We start from the raw sequence: 18,497 nt of genomic DNA on the forward strand, positions 1-18,497 counted from the left end.
CATCTCTTTCCATTTTCTTAGCTTTCCATGTAGCCTTTCTGAATGTATTCTCAAACTCTCTGGCAAAAGTGAGAGGCCCTGTAAATACGGCCAAGTACATCAGCAAACCTAACCTATTTGTGTTTTTGCTTGTTTATGGGTATTTGTCCTACATTACTCTGTCTTGCTCTAGTCTAGATTTGTTCACTAGGTCATCCTAGGACTTTCCTCTTCCAATATCTGGGCGTCTTTGCTTCTCTACTGTTTCTTGTATCCTTCCCTTCTATATTCCTTTCTCTTGGTTTACTCTATCATTATGATGGAACACATTCTCTAGCTTCTTCCTGAGAATTGGTGCATGGCAGATAAAGTTCTCTGAGATCCTACATATCTGCAGACATCTTTATTCTCATGTTTGGTTGACTTAGTCTACTTGGGTATATAATTCTTGGTTGGAAATTATTTTCCTTCAGTTTTTTGTGCTTATTTTTGAGAGAGAACGCATGAGTGGGGGAGGAGCAGAGAGAGGGAGACACAGAATCCGAAGCAGGCTCCACGCTCCAAGCTGTCAGCACAGAGGACAGCGTGGGGCTCGAACCCATGAACCCTGAACCAAAGTTGGACACTTAACTGACTGGGCCACCCAGGTGCCCCTTTTCTTCAGTTTTGAGACAACTGTCCCATTGTGCTCTAGCCTCCAGGGTTGCTATTGAGGAGGCCAGTGTCCTTCTCATTCCCCGTCCTCTGTAGGAGCTAGAAGGATCTCTTCCTCTCTGGTTATGAGTGTCCGTGACATTTTTTGCAGTGGGGTCTGTTTTCTTCTGTACTGGGAACTTTCTTGGTTAGTCTGTTCATCTGGGAAGCTGTTTCTTTTAGTTCTGGGAAACCATTTTGTATTGTTTCTTTAATTAATCCTCTCCCCTACTCCATTTTATCTCTTTTGCTGTTACTTTTATTGGTTCAGTATTGGACCCTTGGTGTTTCATGTTTGTAATTTCTTACTTTGCCTTTTCTTATTCCCATTGATTTCTTCATCTTCATTGTCTAAACTGTCTATTGAATTGTTATAATTGGTGTCATCATATTTTAAATTTCAAGAGCCCTTTCATATTCACTCTGAGTGGTTTTGTGTGTGTGTGGAAAGGTTGTTGAAATTACAACCTCTTACCACTTAGTAGGAAGACTTCCACTCACTCCCCATTTCATTGTCTTATGTAATCGCTGATCTCCATGTTGCCTGGGGTTCCTGGGCCATTTTCGTCTTCTTTCTCTAAAGAAACTGTCTCCTGAGAGGGTGAGTGTGTGAGAGAGAGGGCTGGGGGTCCAACTGGTCTTTTTTTTTTTTTTAATGTGTATTTATTTTTGAAAGAGCACAAGCAGGCGAGGGGCAGAGAGAGGCGGGGGCAGAGGATCTGAAGCTGGCTCCACACTGACAGCAGAGAACCTGATGTGGGACTCGAATTCACAAACTGTGAGATGTCAGGAACCTTGAGATCGAGGCCTGAGCCGATGACGCTTAACCGACTGAGCTGCCCAGGGGCCCTGGGTGGGGGGGGGGGGGGGGGGGGGTCGGTCCAACTGCTCTAGAAACAACCTTTCAACCCTCTTTCCAGTTGACTGCCTCAGCCTTACATTCACCGTACCCGGAGCCTTCAGTCCCGGAGTGTCCTGTGTTTTGAGGCACAAAAGGTGTTGCTTCTTTTTGGCTGCTCTGTGTGCAGATGGAAGATTCCAGTGTTCCCTGTCGTGTCCATCACTGCTGTCCCTCTGCTGCTGCTTCCCTCTCTGACTGCATTTTCTCCTATCTCATTTTGTCTGGCCTTGGGCATAGAGGAGAGAGCATGGGGCTTCCTTTACTAAAATTTGAACGGACTTTGGGATGGGAATGGCAAATGGGACAGAAGATGGGACAAGAAAACCTATCGATTTACTCTGCCCTGTTAACTGGAAGCCCATTGTTCATTTTAATGGTTGGATTTTTCTATTGTAAAGTTAGGCCATAAATTTTCAACCGGTTCCTTTGGTTGGGCATTTGGGTTAGTTCCAGTTTTTGCCAATTAGAAACCATAGTGCAGCAGAGTATTCTCACCTGTATTCCTGTTCATGTTCGGAAATGTATCTGTAGGGAAAATTCCTGAAAGTCCAGTGGGTGTTAGATGTTTGGTAACCTTGCACTAATATCAGTATTCTCAGTCTTTCCCCAGCTGCATATGTGAGAAAGGGGTGGGCGGGGGACTCTCATTTTGATGTATTTTTACAAGTTTTTTGAACGCAATTGAGCATCTTTTCATATATTAGCCATGTCTATTTCCTTTACTGTGGATTTCTTATGAAGTCAATGAATAACATACTTTGCCCATTTTTTATGTGGAGATGTTTGTCTTCTAATTGATTTTAATTGTTCTTTGTATATTGACATTATTCCTTTATCAGATGTTTCACAAACATTGCTTTTGTTGTATTGTCTTTTGACTTTATAGGTGGACTTTTGTTTTTCTTTTCTTTCTCTTTTTCTCTTCTTTCTTTCTTTCTTTTTCTTTCTTTTTCTTTCTTTTTCTTTTTCTTTCTTTCTCTCTTTCTCCTTCCTTCCTTCCTTCCTTCCTTCTTCTCTTCTCTTCTCTTCTCTTCTCTTCTCTTCTCTTTTCTCTTCTCTTTTCTCTTCTCTTCGCCACTCAGATCATTTAAGATGCCACTAGTCAGGGTTAGCCCCTTGACCCTTCATGTCCTTGTCATTTCATCTGAAGCTCAGATGAGACCTTTCCCATGCTATTATTTTTTCATGCATGTTTTCCCCTAACTTATGATTTGTTTTTCACATGAAACTTGGATTTACACAGACTTAGTTTAGGTATACGGTGTGTGATACAGGTCTGGTGTTACTGTTTGCCGTATGACCGGCCAGTTGCTCCTAGGAGTCCGCCTGAATTTTCCCACCTTTGTCATACTTGAAACAGCTGTGTGTTCTTGAGTCTGTTTCTGGATTCTTCCTTCTGTTCCACTTGTCGGCACGAATTCCCGCGCCGATACCCTCCTATTTGATTACTGGAGCTTTAGAACATTTTTAATATCTGCAAGGCTAGTCCCTGCACGCACACCTCTTAAAGAAAGAGTTTATTGATTCTCCTTCCTGGGGATTTATTTTCTTTGCAGAGTTCTTTCAGCTTACAAATTGCCACTTTGGGTGGAGACTCTCCCTTCTGAACGAAGCTGCCATTTTTAGTGCCTAAAACCTTCCCTTAGGCAACCTTCTCTTCCCTCTGCAGCGGGGGTCCTGTCACATGCTGCTTCCTGGTTCAGACTTGTCCCTACCCCAGTCCTTATGGGCTCTGCGCGGATTCGCCACTGATCCGTGTTCTTTCATCAAATGATCCTTCAGTAAAAAGTCCCAAATTGCTTGGGGCGGGGCAGGATGGGGAGGGACTGATAATGGGTGTGGGTTTCCTCTACTGGGGTGAAGAAAGTGTTTTGGAATCCGATAATGCCCACGGTTGTACCACCCTGGGACTCTAGTATAAGCCACTGAACTGTGTGCTTCAAAAGGGGGGGACGTTATGGCACATAAATGACGTCACCAAACCAAAACCAAGCCCCAAGCAACAAGAGTCCTTCGGTGAAGGAGGAAAAAGCGTGGGCGCAAAACTGAAAGGCTAGTCCTTAAGCAGAAACTCGGCTCTGAACCTCCTGGCAGTGGAGACAATGCAAGGACTCCAAACTCCCAGAGCGGGCACCCCACTTCGCAGAGCGAAGGCCCTCTCCCGACCCCGAGTTAATCGCAGTTTTGCAAAAGATGGGGAGACGCTCCTCAGGTCTTGCTGCTGCTGTTAGCATCAGGATGCCTTCCTCTGCGGTGCTTTGGGCCTCCCGTGTGTCTTCGGGAGGCGCCCGTGGCCCTGGGGCACCGAGTCCGTGGAGCTCCTGCGTCCCTTTACAAGTGCTCTTTCCCGCCCGACTGACTTATCTTCCCGACTGAATGCGTCCTTGGCCGTGTGCAGGGCACCTCCGCTCACCTGCCCGCTCCCTCTCCAGACACAGCCTGAGGCTTTCTTTATAAAGTCCTGAAAGGCCCTCGGCGGCCTGGGCCTTCCGGGTTAGATAGCAGGCTGCGGGCCTTCTAGATTTCGTCAGCATCCTCTGTGCGGCTTATCTCCCAGGCCAGATGGTCACCAGCCCCTCGGCTCGCTGCACCTGTCCACCGTGAGGTCATTTCCTTCCGGTCTCAGAGATGGGCTCGCGTCTCGTCAAGAGAGTCCCGTATCTGTACCTGCTTTGCTGTATCGCCCCCAGTGTGAGGGGAGCACAGCACGTGTGAAGGGAGCACCGCTCCTGTATGAGCTCTGCAGCTTGGGGCCCACCTCCCCGGAGCCCCGCAGGCCCCCCTGAGCCTCGTGAGGAGGGCGCCGTGGGCGACGGGGTGCGAGGACCGAGGGTGGAAGTGAGGACCCAGCGCCAGCACGGGGCACGGCCGTCCTCCGGAGGAGGCCCCGGGGCAGCTCGGGCCCCTGCTGTGCTGCAGGGTCCTGTGTGGGCTCCCTCCTGCCCTTCTGCTTCCCTCGTCATTTCTGGAGAAAGACCGTAAGATTTGAAGCCAAGGCAAAACAGTCTTAAGCAGCCTCGTGGGTGGCCCATGATTGCTCTTGTTGAACGCTGCATGAATGGCCGTGATTTTTAGAGGAGGTAGATGGGAGCCCACCCGTGTTCCAGAGGGTGGCCGTGTGAGCCCATCCCCCCGGCCCCTTGTGCTGCCATTTGGGGGTGGCCCTGAGTTTGGGTCGGTGGAAAGAGAATCACTTCGTGGCGTCTCCCTTTACGTCAAGTCTGGGTCAAATGACACCCCCCGCACCCTGCCCCAGCACCCGGAGGCTTGGTGACCCTGTTCCTGGTGAGGCCTACCGACCCTAAGGGGAAACTTAAGCTCTAAGGAATGGGCCCCAGAGAAGAGTGGAGCCAAACTCTTTCTTCTGGCTCTTTAAGGAGACGTGGTGGTGCAGTGTGGGATGGAGGCTAGGATACTCTCGTGCTCGGCCGGGGACCCGCTCTGCTCCCAGGCAGCCATGACCTTGGGGCACGTCCTGTGCCAGCCTGGCTGGGTACTCAAGGACAGGATGATTGCCAGCATGCTGTGGCTCCAGGATGTGAGGACTTCAGCCTCCTGAGCCTCCCTTGGCACAGGGCAAACTGGGACTATTGCCCCATCCTGGTTCCAGACTGAGCCCTTGGGGACATCAGGAAGGGCTCGGGAGAAGTCCGAGGACTCCTTCCTACAGTCACTTCTGGGGCTGCAGGTCCAGCATTGGCTCCTTGTAGGCTCCGTTGTGGTTTCAGCCTCTCCCTCCCGAGCCCGTCGAGCCCGTGGTCAAAGCCAGGCTTACCATGAAAGCGCGGGGGTGGGCAGACGACCCCCGTGGGTGAGCTTTGTGGTACGCGCAGAGGTGACTGAGGGGGGTGCAGGCACCCCGCAGGGAGAGCAGCGGCCCAGCAGAAGGACAGGCTCACTCACACGTGTGGCCCCAGGCACTGTGTGCGGGCCGGCCGGTCCACACTTCTCTCTTTGAGTCAGGAAAGGGCCGACACAGACTTCTTGTTGCCTTTGCAGGTGATACAGGCTTTGGAGGGACAAAGATGCCCAGTTGATGACAGTTCAAAAAGATCCCCCCACAGGTACCGACGAAGTTCTGAAGGGACATGAAGGAATCCCTCCGGTGAGAATGTGGGGTCGGGCCGTAGGGTTGAAGACGCCCGTGGAGACGAGGCAGGGCCCTGGTGGGGGCACAGGTCGGTGCACTACGAGCCCTGTGAGGGCTGTGTGAGCTGGGGCTCTCGGGGTGCAGAGCAGGGGCCGGCCCCGTGATGCGCTCGGTCCCTCTTCCCTTCCTGGAGCCGCGAGTGCTCAGGTGCTGTGCACCGGCACGGAGCTGGGCCGGGGCGATTCTGTGCACCGTGTTTCAAGGTGGAGAAGTGGCTTGAACTTGGACGGAGGAGTGGCAGGAGATGGCCAGTCCCTGGGAGCCACCGGAGCCCCGGTGGGGTTTCACTGGGGAAGCCAAGGAGTGGGTCGGCTGCATTTTCTTGCTGTGGTGGCCGGCCGGGGGGTGGAGGTCGAAGGCAGTTTCTCTTGGCTCCAGGATGCACCCCAGGACCAGTGGGTGGAAGTGATGGGAAGCTCAGGGCCTGGCGTTAGGACACTCGCCCCTAGTTGGAGCCATCTTTAAAGAGCTGTCTGGAGGGCACTGGGCTCCCAGCCCGGGTCCCTGAGCACAGCTAGACGGTCTCCTGTTGAGTCGCCAGGCGGGGTGCCATGAGGGGCGCACCGAGGGCCGAGTTCCCAGAGCTGGTTCTGTGGGTTGAGTGATGCGACGGGGGCCCCGGCAGCGCGGGGGATGCTGAAGCCGTGTCGCAACGGCAATCGGGAGCTTAGAGCCGGAGGTCCAAAGAGCACGTGGCCCTGCCCCCAGTTTGGAAGCTCCAGAAAGGAGGACTCCGGCTCCAGACCGCAGTGCAGGCTTTTACCCCCAGGAGGCCGGCGGCTGGACACACGGTGCCTGCCTTCAAGGGATGGCAGCCTCCCTCGAGACTGTCGGTCGTGGGAAGCGAATGTCCTCGCACGGGACCCTCTCCTCTAAGCGGTCGGCCGTGTTCTGAGCGCCTCCCCTGGGCCGCCACGGAGCTGGGCTGTGGGAACAGATGAAGGGGTCCCTGCCCACCAGGAGCTCACCGATGTGGGGAAGGCCGGCCGGCCAGGGTCAGGTACAAGGAAGGTGGAGCTCTCGCGGAGGACAGGGCCGAGGGATCGGACAGGGAGGGCCATTTGCCGTCTGCTCCTCAGAGCCTTCCTATGAGATGCGCTGCCTTTTGGGCCCCGTGAGGTCACGGGGACCCCCTGGAGCCTCAGCTGGTGTGTTTCGAGCTGAAACGAACCTCTTGTTTCATGGCTTACCCCCAGTGCTTTTTGCTTGAGGATCTTGAAACTGGAGTTTGCGGCCTGAGGCCGTTTTGCCATCTATGGAAAACGGGGGTGGGGGGTGCCCCCACTCCCAGGTCTCACGCGTGAGCTCAGCAACCCCCCTCGTGGGTCAGGAAGATGGAGCTCATCTGTGGCTCCCCGCCCCCCCCCCCCCCCCCCGAGCATGTTGGCGACCCTGCTTTGAAGCTGTGCCTTCAGAGATGCATCATCCCGTGCCTTGCTCCCGACGTCAGGATTTACCCGAAATGGGGCCCCTGGCTGGGTTGTTCACAGTCCACTTCCTTGGGCCCCGGTTTACAGCAGGTGGCCCTCAGTCTGTGGACTGACTGAGTTCCGCGCGTAGGTAGGTTTTGGTTTTTGCGAGCGCTTTATGTTCGTAAAAATTAGTTGCCAGCATTTGAAAAGCTCAAGAGACTTCCTGTAAGAATCTAGAGTTCAATCTCTCCTGGAAAAATTGGATCTTCCAGTCTGGGACCTCAATCTTCCAGAGCAGCAGTCGCCTCTTTAGATGGGGTCTGGGCCCTCCCCCGCCACTTCCCTTCTGTTTCCCCGACACGGAGGCCCGATGTTGGTGTCTCTTCATCATGGTGCCCGTGCTGTTATTTACCTTTTCCTTTGCTTTCTTCGTTCGTTTACCCATCCCTGAACCCCATACATACTCATCCTGACACAACGGCCCTCGTGGCTTCTTAACGTCTCCACACTAAGCCTACTACCTGGCGTGCAAGGTTAGGCTTAATCGCCAGCTGCTTTGGGGAGCTTCTGGGTCCCCAGAGCACGGCATACGTACCTTTGTTCCGTCCCTGGCGTAGCCGCGTTCCAGCTCAGACGTCGTCTGGCTCCTTGCTTTGAAGCTCTCGTGGTGGCCAGAGCCACACTGTGGTCACTGTCTTCGCCCTGAGCCAGACCCGCGCTATCAGTAACGTTCGCTGAATCCAATTACATCCCGCGATTATTTGGCCGCCGATGTTGCCAAGCGTGACAGAAATGGTTTCCTGGAACATGAAATGAGATTGCTCTTTGTTACTGTTTCCCAGGTCACCAAGCCTGGAGTGGCTTGGTTTTGGATTTAGCTCCTGGACCTAATCATTTTGAAGTCGCTACTGTGCTGGAAGGCTCAGCCTCTCTGGAGAGTTTGGTGGCTTGCATTAGTGCTTATGGAGGTGCGGGGAAGGGCCACTGCATCCCTGAAGAGGCAAGGTCACGCGTGTGCGTGCGTGCGTGCACGTGTGCGTGCTGCTGAGCCGTGGGGCCGAGAAAGGCCCTGGGCCCCGTGCATTTTGAGCACAGTGCATCCCAGCTGATGGCGTTTAACCTTCTGGGCACGTCTAGCTCGTGTGTGGCTGTGTGACTGAGAACGAAGCGGCGTTCGCCATTTGTGGGCGAGGCTTAGAATCAAATCTGGTGTAACTGAGTTCAGGAAAAACGCCATCTTTGGGAGGAGACCATCCCATTGTCCTGATAACAGATGGGGACCACACGGAGCTGGTATGGACAGATCCCTAGCGGCCAGGCTGGTCTGACTCGCGTCGGGCTTTCTGTTCAACACAGAGACTACTTCCAAAGCAACCACTGCCACCAGCAGCCGGATATTGGCACAGGCTTGGCCGGGGCCGCCAAGTCCCCGGGAGAGCATTGAACCTTAGACATGAAAACGTCAGTCGCGTGACTCGGCCACACACAAAAAATGACCGCGTAGACGTTCATTTTTTTTTTTTTAGGCCTGGCAAGATGTTCATAAAGCTAATTGAAAGAAGCAGGATGGAGGGGCGCCTGGGTAGCTCGATCGGTTAAGCATCCGACTCTTGGTTTCTGTTCAGGTCACGATCTCTTAGGTTTGTGAGTTCGAGCCCCACCTTGGGCTCTGTGCTGACAGTGCAGAGCCTGCTAGGGATTCTTTCTCTCTGCCCCTCCTCTGCTCATGCTCGCGCTCTCTCAAAATGCATAAATAAACATTAAAAAAATAAAATAAAAAAGGATGTAGCTGCAGCACAAGAGTATAATCCCACGTCTTGTTTTGTTCTTAAAAAACCCGAATCCTGCGCGCACCCGTGCATCTGTGTGCGTGTAAACTCGTGTGTGTAAGACTACGGAGCGGGAATCACCGTGCTCAGTACCTGAGCGATGGACTTTGGGGTGACTTTAACTTTTCCTTTGTCCTTCTCTTCACGTTCCCTGGTCTTTCTCAATGCCCGTGTCTCCTGTGGCAAAGTGACGAAGGGATGAGGACGGGGGCGGTGCCACCGCCGCTCACCGCACGTGCGGCAGCACAGTGGCCGGGCTCCCGCGGCGGAAGCTGCCCGCGTGCGTCCGTGGGTGAGGCCGCCACCAGGCAGGCACGGAGGCGAGATGAAGCCGTTGATAGAGGGACGCATCTCGTTTCTGGAGCGTCTGGCGGCTTTGTGAGGACGGAGGAGCCGCGTGGGGTCCCGTCTGGCTCCGTCAGCCGCCGGATATTAGCTGCCGGGGTGCAGGCCTCAGGCCTTCTTTCATCCGCTCTGATCGCCATTGTGATGTCTGACAGTTATTACTTTTTCCAACACTTGACTGATATCAGTGCTGATAAGGTGTCCTTTCCATAAATTTACAGGCATTGCTTTCTTGCCGGCTAGTGTCTCTTATCTCCTCGGAACCAATATTTTTGGGATGCTCGCACACAAAATGGGGAGGTAAGACGAGTACCGCTTGCTCTCACTCTGTCGGAATAATGTTCTGTGAAGCCAGTTCTGGGTGTTGCGACCTGAGTTTTCATCAGTATAATGTCGTTCTGTTAAGCCAATTCTGGCTGTTTCTACCCGAGTTTTCATAAGTAATTGTCCTGATTTCTGTTGAAAATTTGGCAGGGGTGGGAATGGGAGCGGTCGTTTATGGAAGGTGCTTTTTTGTTCTTTTGACAGGTGGCTTTGTGCTCTTCTGGGAATGATAATTGTCGGAATCAGCATTTTATGTGTGAGTAAAAGACCTTCCTTGACAAGTGGTCTCGAAAGGAAACTTTCGCTTTGGGCAAGAATCACCAGGAAGCATTTTAGAGCAGAGTGAAGTTTGTTGTCTGTTTTTTATTTTTATTTTTATGTTTTTTGTTTTGAGGGAAAAAGTGCACCTAAGCAGGGGGAGGGGTGGAGAGAGAGAGAGGAAGAGAGAGAGAGAGAATCCCAAGCAGGCTCCACACTGCCAGCGCAGAGCCTGACGTGGAGCTCGAACCCCCGGGGAGATCATGACCTGAGCCGAAATGCAGAGCCGGACGCATAACCGACTGAGCCACCCGGGCGCCCCGATATTTGGTTTTATTACATTTTCAATTTTCCTCCAATTTTTTATCCTCTTAAACATATTGGACAAGGTTCTCCAAGGGATACATTTACATTCTAGGTCAGCTGCAGGTTATTTAGGACGGTTGGTTGCATAGTTATATTTCACTTCCCCAACCCCCCCTCATCGTCAATATTACAGCGTCTTTAAACACTTTGAGCTGACTAGCCTGAAACAGTAGCAAGATTTTTTTTTCTAGAACAACACATCTTCTACCAACAGCCGGTATCTACCCCCAAGTGAGGCCTTCTGGCCCTTGTCAGAAATGGAGCGTGGTCTGGGCTGGTCTTAACTACAGCAGTTGACGAGGCTGTTCTTGGTGGTCACAAAACCCATTTCAGGTTCAACTTCTGAGATCTTGGAGGACCCAGTTCTCCCCAGACCCCATCCTCCTTCTTCCCCCTAGTTCCCACTTCAGAAGGGAACACGCAAACCAGGCCAGAGAAGACCCATCTTTAGGCTTTTCCCAGAAGCTTTACATTGGATGTCATGATTTTAGCGTGACGGGTATTTCCTCTTACAGATTCCTTTCGCAAAAAACATTTACGGACTCATAGCTCCCAACTTTGGAGTCGGTTTTGCAATTGGTAAGTCACCTGTAGAACTTTCTTTTCCCCGTTAGTCAGAAAGATTTCCTCTTATTGGGGCAGACTATCTATCATTCCTCAACCTAAAATTTCTTTTTTTTTTTTTTAAACGTTTATTTATTTTTGAGACAGAGACAGAGCATTGAACGGGGGAGGGTCAGAGAGAGAGGGAGACACAGAATCGGAAACAGGCTCCAGGCTCTGAGCTGTCAGCACAGAGCCCGACGCGGGGCTTGAACTCACGAACCGCGAGATCATGACCTGAGCTGAAGTCGGACGCTCAACCGACTGAGCCACCCAGGCGCCCCATCAACCTAAAATTTCTAGAGCTCGGGAGGAGGCTGTGGGCTGCCAAACTCAAGTACCGCCTGTCAGTTGTCTACAGATAGATACCTGCTTTCACATACTAGTCATTTATTTTCCGAAAGCCAGTATTTGTAGAAACACTGCTATTTACAGAAGCAAACGGATACTCTGTTGCTGCCCTTGGGCAAACAAGAGAACCCCCTCACTCAGAGCACCTTTGTTTGGGCTCAGATCTGTGCACAGATGAGAACCCGGGGGACAGAGACTTCACGTATATTTTTTATAAGGTCCGGTACAGAAAAGGTGGCCTGGTGTATCGACGGCCACCCGTGCTGCGGGAATTTTCACCGGCAAAGGGGACGGGGTCTTTGGACGTGAAGAACCATGTATGCTGGAAACAATCTTGTTAATATTTTGCATGAATAGGATACCTTTGTTTCTCATTTAAAATATACAGATTGGTCGTCATAAAAGTAAGGGCTAAATCTGTCACAGTTGCTAAAGGCAAGAACTGAAGCTTTGACTGGTGCAGTGGAAAAGACAGAAGGGAGCCTTTGGGGACTCCCCGGGCGGGTTAGGTTTGCCCTCCCACGGCACCTCATGGCTTCAGTGACAACTGGAATTCATTTTTGAGCTCTCGGGGGCCCGTCCACCTCTTCTGTCCAGTTTGTTCACCCCGTCCCCGTCCCCAGCACGCGGCACATATTCGGTGATCAACAAATACCGATTGAATGAAGGAACGTCCCTCCTCTTCTAGCCTCTAGTAGTAGGTGGAGGTGAGGGAATGGACGTTTGACTGGTCTGCTGGTGGTGTCCACAGATGGGGTCTCATTTTAGCTGATTGTTTTCAGCCCCATTTTATGGATGGGGAAACCAGTGTTCAGCTACATGAGGAATGGCCATGCCCATCCCGCCAGGGACGTGAGCCCAGGACTCTGAGCACACATGCTTTTCCTTTGTTCTTTGTTTATTCTGCCTGTCCCTGACTGTTCACGAGCTAGGAGATTCTGACCCCGGCCTTAGTGGTGGTGATTGTTTAAGCTCCCGGGGTTGGCAGACCTCTTTCAGTCTGTTCTCTGAGCAGGGCACGGTGACCCCTCAGACGCCCTCGTGTTCTGATTCCTTCCCATCTTCCCTGATACTTTCCAACTTATTCTCATAGTCTGAGTGTGAGGCCGAGGTGTAGATGGGGAGGGGAGTGTGTGAGGCTTGTAGGTGTGCCCCCTGGGGGAACGTGAGGGGCTGCGGAACCCGGAGAGAGTTAATCTGGAAAGCACCGGCTGGAGGAAGGCGAGGGGCCACACAGCCAGTAGCCAGCGCCCCACTGGATGTGAAGCCTGGTCTGTGAGTCACCAGAGGACGGGGTGCCCTCTGCTGGAAGGTGGGGCCCTTCAGACGGTGGGGGCCAGGCGGGGCCAGCGGGAGAACAGGCACAGGTGGCCTGGGTTCCAGTCCCAGCCCCAGCGGCCTGCAGCCTGTCTTCAGTGAAGGGTGTGCCTTGGGGAGCCTGCCTTGAGACTCACAGGGGGCGATGACAGAAGGGGAGCCGCTGGCGGGGTGGGGGGGTCGGGACACTGACGCTCGCCGCGTTTTCGGGCCGCGTCGGTTTTCTATAGACCGTGTTCCCTGCCCGTGCACAGGAATGGTGGACTCCTCAATGATGCCCATCATGGGCTACCTGGTAGACCTGCGGCACGTGTCTGTCTACGGGAGCGTCTATGCCATTGCGGACGTGGCCTTCTGTATGGGATATGCTATAGGTAAGGAAGGACACTGACCTTTCAAAACAAGCTTTCACCTCGATGCGTGATAATGCCGACCGGAAACTGTTTAAACTTTGGTGTCTTTCCGTCTGTGAGGCATCTGGAGAGAGCTTTATCTTCCTTCTCTGTTTCCCGAAAGGTCCCTCGGCTGGTGGGGCTATCGCAAAGGCGATCGGATTTCCGTGGCTCATGACGATCATTGGAATAATTGATATTCTTTTTGCTCCTCTCTGCTTTTTCCTTCGAAGTCCACCTGCCAAGGAAGAAAAAATGGTAAGAGAATTTTAGGACGCAACTCTAGTGTTTCTTGATCGTGTTGGCATGGTCTTCTGGACGGTTCCTTCATGGCGTAGTTAGAAAATATATTTCTGCTCCTTTGGGGCAGAACTCCCCAAACATAAAGGGTCAGAGTTCCTTTGGCGTTTATACCGCATAGGCCATACCTCTTTTACTGTATCAAACATTATGTTTATAAATGTGAAGAGTGAGGTGATGTTTTGGTACATAGAATAGCAGTCTGTATAGCTCTTTTGTCAACCAGACATGGAGTAGTTAAATGTAATTGCCTTTAGTTCTTGAAAATCTTGAATAGAACTTTTTTTGCTTCCTGCACCAAGTCCTGAGATGAGCCATTTTGGGTGCCGTTTGCTTTTCTCCTAAGCCTTACGGCTTTCAGTAATAGTGTTTTCTTTCTTACTGCGTAGGATTCTGGAGATGGTTTTGGTGTAGATAACAGAGCATTTTGGGAAACTATCGTATATGTACCTTTGGGCACACGTGAGCATGTGCAACCTTTAAATTCACAGTTTCATAACCAGAATCAAACTAAATGATATGGTATCGAGGATAAAGTGTTTAGAACTTACTGGTTCTAAACTTGAATTTCAGAATGCATTAGTCGTTTTAACCTGATGAGCGTTCATCCCTGGTGATGGTGTTGCTGGGTTTTAAAACCTCCCGTGGTGGCAGACCCTCGTCTAGCAGGATGAGAGTGGAGGCTTAAGTTAAGAATGAAGGAGATAACGGAGGCGAGGGGAGATGGTGTTTTTGTGATGAGGAGTGGATATGAGGTTCACTTGTGATGCTCTCTTGGGGGCACACCAGAAGTTCTTTCTGACGGGTGAACGGAAATGGGTCTGACGCTTTGGCATTTCTTGAACTTCCCTGTTACGATTTTCCCCAAAGAGTGGGTCTCAAAACAGACACAGACTCTGAAGTTAGGTTACGTGCAGCCTTTATTTGTCTGGGGTGTTCTTTGTATTCATTAATTTGTTCAATATATTTTGAAAATATTTTCAGAAAAAGTATATTCAACACTGATCACTCTATCGTGTGCCCTTTATTATACAGGATTTAACTGGATAATTTGGTATTACTCATGACCCGTTTGAAAGAAGAGGAGGGGAAGGTGTGGAAATATTCCGACGGAAATCACCTCTTCTTTCCTTCCTCTTGCTTACATGGCCCCACTTCTGAGCAACCGTAGCACTTTACTGTTCATCCTACCCGTCTCCTCGCCTGAGCCCCGCATGGTAGCTTGCCCAAATCGGGGTCGGAAAAGGGGGTTACTCCCAACCCTTTTTGGACCAAAAAACACAAAGACAAAATCGCCTACAAGTTCTTTCACCCAGGAGACTGTTTAATAAGATTCTTGGGAAGTAATGAAGAGCTAGTGGTGGCCTTGGAGCCACACTGTCATGTGGGGACAGGATAGCATCTCCCTTACTGGGTTGTCGTAAGGATTCAGCTAAGAATCCCAGAGTGCTTAGCCCTGTGCTTACTACAGTGGATGCTCGATAAGTGCATTACTATTTCCAGCACTACCTCATACTGCTTTCCTGCTTCTACCTAACGCCCTGATTTACTGTCGGTCCAGAGGCCCCCTGGTGTCCTCCCTTTCTCCCTCCTGTGAGGCGAAAGCTTCCTTTTGCTCCTGAGACCTCCGAACTGCTGAATGGGCTTCCTTAGCCAAGCAGCAGACGTTAGTGGCCGCTGTGCCGTGTGTCGGCGTCAGCGTGGTGGCTTATCTGAGGTGTTGGAAGAAATAAGTGAGGTCAGGGGATGGGGGGTAGAGGGGGACAACCCCCCGGGCCAGCTGCTGCCCTGGAGTCCACGTGATGACTGGCAGAAGGCCGACCTCAGCACCCCTTCTCTTCCCTCGTGTTAAATCGGCACTTTTGTTCATTTAAAAAGCGAAATGCCGAAGGGAGCGGAAGAGACAATCTTGAAAGGCAAGGCAGCAAAAATTGTAGGCTTCCCGAAAGGCACTTTCGCTGCAAAATGTCAAAAATCCGTAATAAGTGCCTAGCAAGATGAATCATTAAAAACCTGAGAAAATGTGCATCTCGCTGCCCGTCACTGAGGCCCATAATTGAAGGCATCACATTGGATTCCATTTGACTCGCGTAATGGCAACATTTGAGGGTGGCCAACAGCAGCTGCCTATTCCCTGAGCAAGCGGGGCAGGAAGACACCTAATGATAAGGGGGAGTGAGGCCGGGACAGCAGTGTGCCAGGGAGGAGACAGAATTGATTACTGCCCACTTGAGAGAATCCAATACCGACAAGTGCGGGCGTTCAGGATCAGCAGTTACCAAAGGCAGGCGGGCAGCCAGAATAAGGCATGTAAGCCTGAGCAAATCATTCTTTCATTAGGCGGCCTTCTGAATAGCCTTCAGCTATTTTATATTGAAAGATCTAAAGCTGTTTTCATGGGTCCCAAATCACACAATCATGAACTAGCGTGAGAGCGCTTGAGTTTTTCTTCCGTTTGGTATCCTCGACTTCTGGCTTTTTTTGTTTTGTTTTTTTGTTTGTTGTTGTTCCTCTGCAAGTGTAAGAAATTCCACTCTGCCATTTGAGGACAACTGTGTTCTACGACAGTGACGTGCAGCCCGTGATTCTCAGAATACCCAGTTGAGGATGGCTGTGTGCTGGAATGGATATTTTTTCCAGGTTAAAGAATTATTTAAAAAAGAAAAATTTTTTTAAACGTTTATTTATTTTTGAGACAGAGAGAGACAGAGCATGAACGGGGGAGGGGCAGAGAGAGAGGGAGACACAGAATCGGAAGCAGGCTCCAGGCTCCGAGCCATCAGCCCAGAGCCCGACGCGGGGCTCGAACTCACAGACCGCGAGATCGTGACCTGAGCTGAAGTTGGACGCTTAACCGACTGAGCCACCCAGGCGCCCCAAGAATTATTTTTAAAGATGGGGCACATTTCTTACAACTTACTCTTGAAGTTTCTAGTGGTGGCCCAGACAGGAAAGTAGGGGTTTGGGATTGCAGCTTGCTTTTCCTGGGTGGCTCCGGCCTTTCTCCTCATTGTTTCAGGGTCCTTCCAGCCACCCTGTTTTCTGAATGCAGGGGCCAGGCAAGAACCTGAGTATTATCATCTATTTATAGAAATGGGTCCCTCTGTGGGGCATTCATGTAGTTGATGTGCAAAACCCTCACCATTTTTTTTTTTTTTTTTTTTTAAGATACAGTAAATAAAACTTTCTAGCATTCAGGCCTGGTAGCTCTCAAAATCTCGAAGCCTGGAGGGCTTACTGTTCAGTTTTTATTGTCTCAATGTTCCAGCTGTGTATTTGCTTCATTTATATACTTCATTTAGTCCAACAAGGCTTTTACCGCTTTGGAGATCCTCACTCTGTGTCTGATAAGAAACCAGGCATCTGGCAGGGGCTGGGGTTCAGCTCTCAGTGACTGGGCTCTGCTCTGAGTTCAAAGAACTTCCTCCTTTCTCTTTTCAGTCCGGAGTCAGACACGCCTCTGTTGCCCAGCAGTGGCACGGAGAGCCGGCTTAAATTACCTGGCGGCCCTCGTGACCCCCCATGCACTTGATTTACCAGCTGCATCCTGTTCACGCCTCTCTCTTCCTGGCCCTTTGGGAATACTACGTATGCTGCCTGGCCTCTTTGGTCACGTAGACGTTATTATAAAAATAGAACTGCCATACAGTCGTGCCCAGCGTTAGGTTTCGGGGGTCCTTAAGTCTGCATATATGCAGAGTCAGGTCTAATGATGGTTGAACCAAGAGAGAGAAGGTGGTTACGAAGAGGGTCGAACGATGGCCATCCGTCCCAAGGCTGTCTTACTGCCTGTGGGCCAGAGGTCAAGGTCCCTTGCCTGGCATTCAAGGCCCTGCAGTCTGGTGCCGGGTGGGCTTTCTAATTACCATCTCGCCGTGTGTACCTCATCATCAGACCTCTGTGGTGGCCAGGCCGGCTTACTTAGTGTCCCTGTTTTACATAGTGTCTCATTTAGTAGATGATCTATGCCGTGCTCACGTCCAGCTCCTTCGCTGTGCACACCCTTTCCGCCCTTCGAGGTTCAGCTGGTATCCCGTCTCTTGTACAGCTTTCCCTGAGCACTTCATCCACAGCACTTCATCCCCGCTGTGGGACTTGCCCTTCCTATGCAGTAAGGTCACTGACCTGCTGGTACAGGACCTCGGGGGCATGCAAGCAGGTGCCCAGCGAGCTGTCGTCAGCCGTAGGGCCCTCTGTAGTTCTAGATGATGCCTCATCGCTGAGACGGTGCTTCTCCTAGCGTGTGGACACCATCGTCATGAAGGGTTAGGGAGCCGACTGGAATTTCATGTTTAACTCTCCCTTCCCCTCGCCCCCTGGTGATTAGCGAGATTTCTTTGAGGATCACTAACCTGGGGAGATGAGATGTGCTCTTTGGGGGTTAAACGCTGGGAGAATGGTCCTGGGGTACCATGTCTGTTGCCTCAGTTACTTAGTTTTAGACATCGAGCTCCTTATTAAATGCACGTATCGATTCACTTGGCAAAAAGTATAAAAACAGTGTTAAATTTTGCAGCTGACAGTTTGAGCTGGCGGCCTGACTTACAGGGTCACGGAAGTCCTTTATCTTAACATGTCACCCAGGCAGATCACTGTAGATTCTCTCAGGAAATGATACGTGGGTTAGCACTGAGGGGAGTTACAGAAGGTCTCAAATGTGTAGAGCGGGACCTGGGGGAGGGGGGGTGGCGGGGAGTAGTGGACAAACACAAAGATAGGTTTCAGTGGGCTCGTATCAACAGAGAAATGTTTCCATGTAGATTTTCACACCTCACAACAAGGTCTTGGGGGAATTATTTACTTGGAAGAAAAGTCCAGAAAACACACCTGATGGGAGCATCTCCTTCAGTTGCACGCAGCGTCCCCTTGCCGTGCTCTGGCCCTTTTCTGCCTCCGCCCCAGAGCCCTGCGAGAGTAGACCGCGGCAGAAGGCTGCCTGGCACGCATCTGTCCCCTCCCAGCGGTGCATCCCTGGTCACGTTCTTTGATCTCTGTGCCCGCACAGGGTTACCCGCCTACCAGGTGGGGCTCTCGTGAAGCTGCGGTGCTGTGGCAGGAATGCTCAGCGTGGTCCGGGTCCGATAAGGGACGGCTGTCTTCTCAGACTACATGCTTGGTCTGCACACTTTCAAGAGAATAATGACTGCATGGGTTTATCGATTGAGGATCAATGGGCTGTTTTTTACATTTTTAGTGACAGTGAGAAGGCATAACATTTTTATGGGCATCAGAGGAATTTTTTTTTTTTTTAAATCCTACATTTATTTGGACAAGAGG

At 51.2% G+C, this 18,497-nt stretch overlaps 1 protein-coding gene across 2 annotated transcripts in view; it reads left to right on the plus strand.

Moving 5' to 3' along the window:
- SLC18A2 (solute carrier family 18 member A2) overlaps positions 1–18,497 on the plus strand; it is a 38,810-nt gene that overhangs the window by 17,537 nt on the left and 2,776 nt on the right. For both annotated transcript variants that reach the window (XM_042961264.1, XM_042961265.1), the window contains 5 exons: positions 9,531–9,609; positions 9,838–9,889; positions 10,773–10,836; positions 12,783–12,902; positions 13,045–13,178. In XM_042961264.1, the coding sequence (XP_042817198.1) occupies positions 9,531–9,609; positions 9,838–9,889; positions 10,773–10,836; positions 12,783–12,902; positions 13,045–13,178 (449 nt within the window). The remainder of the gene's footprint in view (positions 1–9,530; positions 9,610–9,837; positions 9,890–10,772; positions 10,837–12,782; positions 12,903–13,044; positions 13,179–18,497) is intronic.

Source organism: Panthera tigris, chromosome D2 (assembly GCF_018350195.1).
Source record: "Panthera tigris isolate Pti1 chromosome D2, P.tigris_Pti1_mat1.1, whole genome shotgun sequence".
In the NCBI taxonomy this organism is placed as follows: domain Eukaryota; kingdom Metazoa; phylum Chordata; class Mammalia; order Carnivora; family Felidae; genus Panthera; species Panthera tigris.